This window comes from Oncorhynchus clarkii, unplaced genomic scaffold (assembly GCF_045791955.1).
Source record: "Oncorhynchus clarkii lewisi isolate Uvic-CL-2024 unplaced genomic scaffold, UVic_Ocla_1.0 unplaced_contig_8653_pilon_pilon, whole genome shotgun sequence".
Lineage (NCBI taxonomy): Eukaryota > Metazoa > Chordata > Actinopteri > Salmoniformes > Salmonidae > Oncorhynchus > Oncorhynchus clarkii.
The window spans coordinates 30576-40111 of record NW_027258531.1 but is presented as its reverse complement, the minus strand read 5'-3'; the positions used below and the strand labels follow the sequence as shown (position 1 = coordinate 40111).

Genomic DNA, 9536 nt, shown 5'->3' with positions numbered 1-9536 from the left:
CAAGGTGACTTTTATCAATATATTTGCCTGTATTTACCCAACATGAAATGCTAATTAGCTGCTAATGTGGTTATAAAGAACTACAAATGTCATTACAATCATGCTGATGGAGGCAAAAGTAAGAATCTCTTAACTATGTTAGCTAAATGTAATGAATAAATTGGCTGCATTTCTTTAAAAATGGACAACTCTGTGGACTGTTAAGTGCAAGTTTTAAATAGATACAAAACCTGTTAGCAAAGGTGTCAGCTAGAGATGAAGTTTAGGAGCTTGCAGGGATTTGTAGTTTTGCATGTCTACTTTGATGCTAATTAGCATTTTCTAATCTGAGAGGAAATAGAGCCGAAATATATTGATAAAAGTCACCTTGTCCGTGAGAGATTTACATGGTTCTAAAAACGTCACACCAGGGGAAGTCTACATGAAACACAGCTCTGATTTTGTGTGTTTCTAAAATTGCTATATGAAAAATGGAGGAAAAACGATTGGAACCATTTCCCTGTTTGACCGCTAGGTTTTATGGGTATTATGACAACTTTACTGTGTGGCTCTTTTCACTGGTTGGTTGTTTAGCAACAAAACTAGAATGCAACTATGTGGCAAAATAAGACAGTGCCGGGTTAAACTATATATTTTGTCTCGATGTTTATTGCAAACAAATACATTTTCACAATGAGCCCTTGTCTGAAATACATTGTTTCAGATGCTGTTGGTTAGCTAGGTAGTGAATTTTAACCATTGTGTAGCAAGCAGTGTGATGTTGTTCCCCTAGATTATGCACCAAGTTGCACACAAGGACCAATTCAAATAGGTCAGGTCAAGAGGGGATGTTAATAATTTGATAATAATTCAGTGTATTTCTTTATTTAATTACAGCTGCATAGCTCATGTTTTTCTTTAGTGTACAAACACTTTCACGTCTATTGTACATGTGATTGTAAAAGTTGTGTATATTTTGGTTTGGGCCATCGTGGGTTATATGTATTTCCTTACCCCCTCATTGTTCTTTTGCCTGAGAGCTAGGACTGAGCCAAGGGTTAACATAATGTGTGTTGTCTCTTCGTGTGCAGGGCAAATCAAAATAATTCAACTAGCAGACCTTCAGTTGTGGCAGCGTCCTTTTTAGAAGTAATGCACTAGCCTACATAGGGAATAGCGTGCAATTTACGACGTAAATATGAGGGTGGTGTGTTAACCCTTGACCCACAGCAGATTCTAACGTACCTTTAACCAACTGTCAAGACTCCCCGGCCATAGACTTCGTAGTTTGATATTAAACATTTAATCCACAGTAATATAATTGAGAATTAAAAAATAACATGCCTACCTTGAACACTTTCTTCTCCATGTCGTTGCAAAAATGAACGCTCCTCCAGCACGAGACTAACAATGCTGTACAGATTTGGGTTGAAAGCTCACCCATGGAAATCCTGCCAGTTTTAAATAAATGTAGGCTATTATTGCAATGTTGAGGACGCAATGCAAAATAAAATACATAACCCACACCGTTAGGCCAATTTATCACTTTGCCAATAAGAGACCATTCTTGTTCCTTGTAGCCTTTCTTTTGGGTTATTGGCACCAGTCATTGCCTGATACCTAGAAATGGGCTTATACTGCAGTTGTCACATAAAACAGAAACCATAGTTCATTATTAAATAACAACTCATTTCTTTTATTACTCATAAAATATACAGCAATCTTCAGATAGTGAAATAATTCATGGAAGTTTCAAATTCAGTCACTATTTCATATGTACATGCTAGTTTCATCCTTTTAGAAGATAGATAAGGAAACAACAACCTGTGAACCTCCTGTTCCTGATTTGATGAACATAGCAAATGTATTGTACATATTTCCAGTTAAAATGATCTTCAAAAAGAGACAAATGGGGATTCGAACAAGCAATCACATAAAAGGATTGAGTGGTTTCATTTTTTGAAGTTAAAGCAAGCAAAACCTGTCAAAAACATTGATTATAAGATCAAAGACAAATAAGATATTTATTTTCCAACAGAAGAAAATCTAAATGCTGCTGTCCTACCATTGGTGTACAGTGTTTCTCCTCTCCAAGGGAGACATGTTTTCCACCTCACATGCCTCGGAATAGTATCAGTGCTTTTCACAAACGTTGTAGTACTTAGTGTGCATCATTGTTTTCGCTCATACAGCTGCCCTTACTCTCCTAACCTCCCCTCAGTAACTAACGAAGGCACAAAATGACAAATATCACAAGAAAGAATACATGAATGAATAATTTACTTTCTAGAGGGCAAAGGACAGGTAGGTTTAATAACACATGTAATATTTCTCAATTTAAAAAAAGTCCTGTTGCTCACATACCGGTATGCAAAACTACATCCCAAATGGCACCCTATTTCCTTTAGAGTGCACTGCTTTTGACCAGAACCCTATGGGCCCTGTTCAACAGTAGTGTACTATTCAGAATAGGGTTTCATTTAATCTTTGAAATTACTCATGAGAGCAAATACTACAATTTGTTGTTACCCACAGAGCTTAAGACATAAATGATTTTATTAAAATGTGTTCATAAAAAATAAATGATTTCCCCTCCCACATGGATTACAGACAAGAGGCTAGGTGCGTTCTGACTGTCTTAGTGTGCGGATAAACATGACAATCACTCTCATGAAACATCACTCCTTATGTTTTTTCTCAGCCCAATTTCTAGTAAAAACAGGTTTTAAAAAGGCTTCTTCCACATCTTTTGGTCCCTGTCTGTTTTGCTCTCAGTGAAGTGCTACTATCCCCTTGGACTACAGGTTATTGCCATCATAAGGTTTGCCAGACAGTTTCTACCGTTTAGGACCTTTGTGGGTAAAAGTAAAGATGGGGTATAGCAGCAGCAGTTCCTCTGAAGTCCAGTATCTGCTGGAAGGGAACCTGGTGGTACGAGAGAATGAGTGTGGGCCAGCCAGCCTGTTGCACCTCCTCCTTTTCTCTATTTGCGGGACTCTTAAGGCTCCTGTGTGGACTGGACTGTCTTGGCTCGTGCCCTCCCAAAGCTGGCTATGGTGATTTAAGACACGGTGTGTGTATTTGTTTGTGGCCTCTGCCCCACTTCGCTGTCCATCCGCCTGCACTTGCCTCCCTTCTTCCTGGGCAGCGACCACCACCACTCTCAGTACGTCTCCGAGTCTGAGTCGTTGAGTTCCTCATCCTTGTAGAAGCCTTCGTCGTGGCCGCGGTGTCCGATGTTGTTGAAGCTGCAGTAGGAGCTGTGTTCGCTGCGCAGCACAGGCAGGCTGTCGAAGGTAACACTCTTGGAGGGGCTGGTGGTGTAGTGGTTAATGGCACTGAAGGTCAGGCTGGGTGCCGGGGTACAGGGGGACACGGGCATCATGGTGGCCAGGATCAGCGCCAGGCAGTCCGCCACATCTTTGTTGGGGGCGCAGGCCAAGGCAGGCGTGTAACCTGAGGGGTACAAACAGAACCACAGAGGATAACTTCAGGAGCATCACTGTTTACTACAACACTTTTGGTGAAAAACATGAAATAACTTGGCATCTCCTAGCCTGGTGTTAAGACAAGTGGGAAGCTGGGAGGTGCTCTTATTCTCCATGGACTTTAGTTTCCCAGAACTTTCCAAGCAGTGGATTAGAGAGAAACATTTGTGGACACATTGAGAAGAAAAGTACCAAAGAAAATGGTGTTAGCCTTACAGATCTTACCATTCTCATCGACTGCGAGCACGCTAGCACCCTTCGCTAGCAGCTCTTGCACCACCACGGTCAGACCATTTCTGGCTGCAACGTGTAACGGCCTGAGGGGAAAGTACCATCAGATTAGCCAGCAGAAAATGAGGATACCTCCCAAATGCCAGCCTATTCCCTATATAGTGCACTTCTTCTGACCAAGGACCCTATGGCCCAATTAATGCAGCTGAACCATACGTACGTCTGTAAGGCTGCGTTAGTCGAGTTGATGAGGTTCCTGTCTGTAATCTTCTCCAATATCAACAAGGCACTGGTTTCATGCCCCTTTAAAAACAGAGTCAAACATGTCAGACAAAATTCAAACCAGAGAGAACATCCTCTTCATGTGGGGTTGCTCACCTTACTGCAGGCCAGATGAAGAGCAGTGTTCTTGACTGCATCCTGCAGGGTGAGCTCTGCTTTGGCACTGCTCACCAACAGCTCTGAGACAGAGAAACATAAAAGGAATTACATTAGGAAATTAAGCTACTTATTCAAATTGTTGAACTTAAGCCGGCTGGCGAGGCAAAGCGGAGGAGAGGGGACTGCATACCGACAGCGTTGGTTTGTCCGTTCTCAGCAGCCATCATGAGGGAGGTCTTCCCGGAGGCGTCGGGGGAGTTGACCTGGGCATTGTGACCTAGCAGCAGCTGAAGACACTCCACGTGGTCCGTGAAGGCTGCCGCATGCAGGGGGGTCCTGGAGAGAGGAAACTGTTTTCATTGATATGGAGTAGGAGTGTTATTATCAAGTATAGTTTCTACAATCCCTCATCCAACCCCAGAGGTCGTTTTCACAACATTATTCTCCAGAAGAAAAGAACGTTGTCGTGTGCCGTAGTTACCGGTTCTTGGTGTCAGTGGCGTTGACAATGGCCGGCCCCAGAGTGTCAATCAACATCTCTGCAGCCCCCTCGTTGTCGTTGATCACAGCACAGTGGAGGGGGCTGAAGGAGTTGCCCTCGGTCTTGTGGAAAACCTCCTGTTCCAGCAGCACCTCGACACACGTGTCATGGCCTAGTGGAAGATTGATTCATTTAATTTAGAATTAAAAGTAATACGTTGCTCTAGCGGGAAACATTACATACAGCAGAAAGATGACGTCACTGTAGACCACAACAATACCCTCAGAAAGCCAAGGATCTGACAATGGTGAAGTCACAACAAAAACGTTTTAGCTACAACATATAATATGTCAATCCCTGACAAAGTCCTTTCAATGTAAGCTCCACCACTGAGAGTCATAACCCTACTTCTCACACAGTGTTGTAGTCTTGTTCATTGCCCCACATTGCTCCATCAAGACCAATCTAATGCTTTTCAATCCACAAGAGGGAGTGAATGAGTGCACACTTCTTGGAGAAGAGAATAGAGCTCCAGTCCAGTTAGTATCGTTGTAAGGCCTGCCTAATTCAGGGACATGTTTACAGTGTTGGAGAGGGAATCAGAATAGAGCTTCAGTCCAGTTAGTACCGTTGTAGCAGGCCCAGTGTAGTGGCGTGTAGCCCTGGTTGTCTGTGATGACGGGAAGGGTCTCCACTGACTGGGCTGCATGTAGGAGCCCCCCCAGCACCCCGATGTGTCCAGACGCCGCCGCCAGGTGAACAGGGGTCCGCCCCTTACAGTCCCGAACTAGGAAGCTGGCGCTGTGCTGCAGCAGGGCCTCCACACACTCCTCATGACCAGTCACCGCCTGGTAGGGTGGCGAGACAAGAATGGAATTGATTAAATCATAATCAATTATATAATAAGGAATCATAGCAATCCCTAGTAGTTCAATGGCCCCATCCCAAGATCAGAACAAGCCTCCCCCTCTCTTTCTGTGTGAGTGTGTACAACTCTCCTCCTCACCCCTCTGTGTAGAGCTGTTCTGCCCCACTTGTCTTTGGCTTCTACGCTGGCTCCCTTGTTGAGCAGCGAGTACACACAGTCTGTGTGTCCGCTCAGCACCGACAGCATCAGAGGGGTTCTGATACACAAGACAACAGGTAAAATACAAGTCCCAAATGGCAACCTATTCCCTATATGGTACACTACTCTTGACCTGAGCCCATAGGACTTTGGTTTAAAGTACTGTACCAAGTAGAGAATAGGTTGTCATTTGGGATGCAGCCCCAGTTTCAAAATCTCTTTATTTCAGGAAATGTATCCAAAACCCAATTGACTTACTGTCCATTCCCATCTTGAACATCCACTGCACTCTGGAGGTCAGCATTTCCAATCAATAAACGCAAACACTCCGAATGACCGTTGGTTGCTGGAGGAAGATAAACAGAGGATATAAGAATGTCAGATGATTGACCGTTGGTAGCTAGAGGAGGATCAACAAGAGGATATAAGAATTTGAGATGATTGACCGTTGGTAGCTAAAGGATGAACAGAGAGGATATGAGCAGATTGCTGGACGACTATAACCTTCACATGAACAGACAGATTTCTAGAACAGTGGTGTTGGTAGATGACATCCTCATGATGTTAACACAGCATATAATAAAGAATTTTGGTGCGGAGGCCATCGAAGCCTGTCACCTGTTAGCTGTGTACATGGCTCTGGATAGAAGTCTCCCCTGTGCACTGATCTAGGATCAGCTTACCCTCCCTAGATCCTCAATAATTAGTGGAGAGCATGACAAAAAAATGACCTTAGATCAGTGTCTCGTGGGCATTTTCACACGATACCATGTAACATCCCTAGAGTGGACATTGTCGTCCTAGCAACATGACCAAACAAATGGCCATCTTGGTCAGGAAAACGTTTTAATTACAGAAGCTCTATGTGATATCCTTATGTCTACCTGCAGCGTGGATGGGGGTCCTCTTCAGAGTGAAGTCTTTAACCAGGATGGAGGCTCCCTGGTTGATGAGGACGTCAACACACTCCACATGGCCTTTAAAGGCAGCCAGGTCCAGAGGGGTGCGCCCCTGGCTGTCCCTCACGTCTAGATCCAGCAGAGACTGAACCAGGACCTCCATAGCATGGTGGTGACCGTGGTACGCCTGAATAGAAACACAAACACAGTCTCAAGCAAAGTCCAGGGGTACGCCTGAATAGATATTCACTTTTAATATAATCAATGTCCTAGAGTAGACCCGTGGTACGCCTGAACAGAAATACAGTGCTAGACCTCTAAAGTAGACCAGAGTCTTTCAATCGGGAGCCCATTTTTGCTCCCGCCCAGCATCAACATCGGAGGTTCCTGCCAAGCGTGGGATTGAGAAACAAACACTCTACTTCTCTTCTGAGGTTGATTAACTCAAATGGCAAAATAAGGAAATCATCCTCATCATCACTGTGTAGAATATGCATGTATTTTACACTAATCAGGAATAGATCGGAATATGGTGTGTGAGTCTGTCTGGACAGTCAACTTCCTGTGGAAAATCTACACCATGCTTGCATCCCAGATAGCACCCTATTCCCTATGTAGTGAACTACTTTTGATCAGGGCCTATAAGGATCTGGTCGAACGTAGTGTACTAAATAGGGAATAGGGTGCAATTTGTCATATGGAGACCACTACAGGAGCAGGTAGGCTTTACTCACAGCGAGGTGTAGAGGGCTGATGGGAGCTCTGACATCAGAGTCGTTCAGGATGTCTGTCCCTGAGGTTTCCATTAGCTGAGGAAAGACAAGAACGGCCAGTTCAGACTTGTAACATATTTACTTGGAAGGTTAGTCTAGTAGCATGTGTAACATGGTAAATCTCAGTGACCAGCCTCTGCAGACATACTGGGGTGTTGCATCCATACCTTAAACAAGCAAGTGTGAGGAAAAGTTACCAACTGGCACTTACCACATCTAAAGGTGTTTCACTTGCAATCTGGAAAAAGAACATCAAGAGTGACGACAAACATGCAACCACACCTTAAAACCTACTGAATATCAATGATTATGTCCCAAATGGCAGCCTATTCCCTATATAGTGCACTACTTTTGACCCTATGGGCCCCACAGCCATTTGGGACGCAGTGAAAATGGTGTGGATGCAGGGCATCTAGTATCCTGTGGTTCTGACTCACCAGCTCCAGACAGAGGCGGTGTCCGTATGCAGACGCGTAATGCACTGCATTGTAGCCCTGATTGTCCCGGATCCCTGGGTTAGCATCGTTTCGCAGCAAATACTCCAGACACCTAGAGGTCAAGAGTTCACTAATCATTACACCAACATCAAGACAGACAGATAATCAAGCAGAGACACTTTTCCAAAGGAGACGTGGCCAAGCTTTCACACTGCCGATTGAACACTAGCGTGCATTCAAACACTCAACATACTCTCCAGACTACAGTGAAATGTGAAAGGTCACGGCACCACAACACACACAACAGTAAGAGGAGTGTGAGACGTACTTTCCGTCTGTATCGGAGGCAGCAGCGTAGTGGAGCGGGGTGCAGCCCCTCTTATCCAGGTCGTTCACACTGGCCCCAGACCCCACCAAGGCAAACAGACACTGGTAGTTACAGTTGGCTGCTGCATAATGCAGAGGACTCCTAGAAGAACACAAACAGTCAACAGAAACAGCTGATTGGAGATGCAAAACAATATCCCAATATTCCCCATTATCATAAAGAACAAATATGAAAGTTGATGCCACAGACAGACCTTCCGAAGCTGTCCTTTCTGTTGAAGTCTGCCCCTGTGTTGAGCAGCAGATTCAGACAGTCCAGGTTCCTGGTAACAAGATATCAAGTTTAGAAAGGCCCTCTGAGCTATCAGGTGCATGTTAACAATGAGAGAACCTGAAAGAAAAGAGAAACCTGTACACTGCTCTTGCTAGCATCACTGTTTTTATTAAGGCTAATAAAAGCTAGGATAAAAACAGTGATACTAGCAAGAGCAGTGTGCAGGTTTATCTTCTCTTTCAGGAAGATAAAGACATTTTAGTCAATACCACCATAACATGGAGCCACATTATACAGAAATTATACTGCAGGAGGAGATGGTTTTCCAGGTCATGAACTACATATTCCTTGGTGTAAAGCCTGGACCAGTCCACTCACCCTCCAGCTGCTGCAGCATGTAAACAGGTTCTTCCAAAGTCGTCAGGGGTGTCTATATCAAAGCCTGATGAGAGCAGCTTTCGACAGCAGTCAGAGAAACCACTGAGAGCAGCCAGGTGGAGGGGGAACATCCCATGGACGCCTCGTCTGCAACAACATTTTATACTTTGAGCACTCTTATTCAGAGCGACTTCCAGTTAATTCAGCTGAGTTTAGAAAAAGCAGCACATCACAGTCCTCATTAAACCCTGCTGCATACTGCAATGCCCAGTCTATCAACCACCCACACACCACAATGGAGGCCATTTCATGTGTTGAGCAGAGAGTCTCCAAGTGGGAATTCGGTCAATGACAGAATTGCAGATGCATGTTGCAGTATTGCTGGAAACTGTGTGTTCTCTTACTTGGCTGTGTCAGCACCGTTCGTGATGAGTGTATTGATGAGTAACTCGTGGCCGTAGCGAGCAGAGATGTGCAGGGGTGTGTTTCCATTCTTATCTTCACAGTCGATCTCAGCACCTAATACAAACACACAATCAACCACTTGACCCTAGAGGCATCGCGTAGCTAAATGTTCAACCACGTTGCAGTAACATTGCTCTGTGCCAGTGTATCATGGTTTGAAGACAAAAGACAAGATGCTGAAGAGCCTACTGGTTCATATATACACTGCTCAAAAAAAACAAAGGGAACACTTACACCACAATGTAACTCCAAGTCAATCACACTTCTGTGAAATCAAACTGTCCACTTAGGAAGCAACACTGATTGACAATACATTTCACATGCTGTTGTGCAAATGGAATAGATAACAGGTGGAAA

The 9536-nt window shown here is 44.3% G+C and overlaps 1 protein-coding gene across 2 annotated transcripts in view; it reads right to left on the bottom strand.

Moving 5' to 3' along the window:
• Positions 1 to 1647: 1647 nt before the first annotated feature.
• LOC139397197 (ankyrin repeat domain 28b) overlaps positions 1648 to 9536 on the bottom strand; it is a 35271-nt gene continuing 27382 nt past the window's right edge. The window contains exons 10-26 of one of the 2 annotated variants that reach the window (XM_071144070.1): positions 9119 to 9233; positions 8715 to 8861; positions 8317 to 8385; positions 8064 to 8204; positions 7736 to 7847; positions 7510 to 7536; positions 7260 to 7334; positions 6511 to 6712; positions 5885 to 5972; positions 5567 to 5684; positions 5189 to 5408; positions 4561 to 4732; positions 4270 to 4415; positions 4077 to 4159; positions 3919 to 4001; positions 3693 to 3784; positions 1648 to 3435 (exon numbers count right to left, since the gene is read on the bottom strand). In XM_071144070.1, the coding sequence (XP_071000171.1) occupies positions 3143 to 3435; positions 3693 to 3784; positions 3919 to 4001; positions 4077 to 4159; positions 4270 to 4415; positions 4561 to 4732; positions 5189 to 5408; positions 5567 to 5684; positions 5885 to 5972; positions 6511 to 6712; positions 7260 to 7334; positions 7510 to 7536; positions 7736 to 7847; positions 8064 to 8204; positions 8317 to 8385; positions 8715 to 8861; positions 9119 to 9233 (2183 nt within the window). In that variant the 3' untranslated portion in view covers positions 1648 to 3142. The remainder of the gene's footprint in view (positions 3436 to 3692; positions 3785 to 3918; positions 4002 to 4076; positions 4160 to 4269; positions 4416 to 4560; positions 4733 to 5188; positions 5409 to 5566; positions 5685 to 5884; positions 5973 to 6510; positions 6713 to 7259; positions 7335 to 7509; positions 7537 to 7735; positions 7848 to 8063; positions 8205 to 8316; positions 8386 to 8714; positions 8862 to 9118; positions 9234 to 9536) is intronic. The other variant, XM_071144071.1, reaches the window with a different exon arrangement.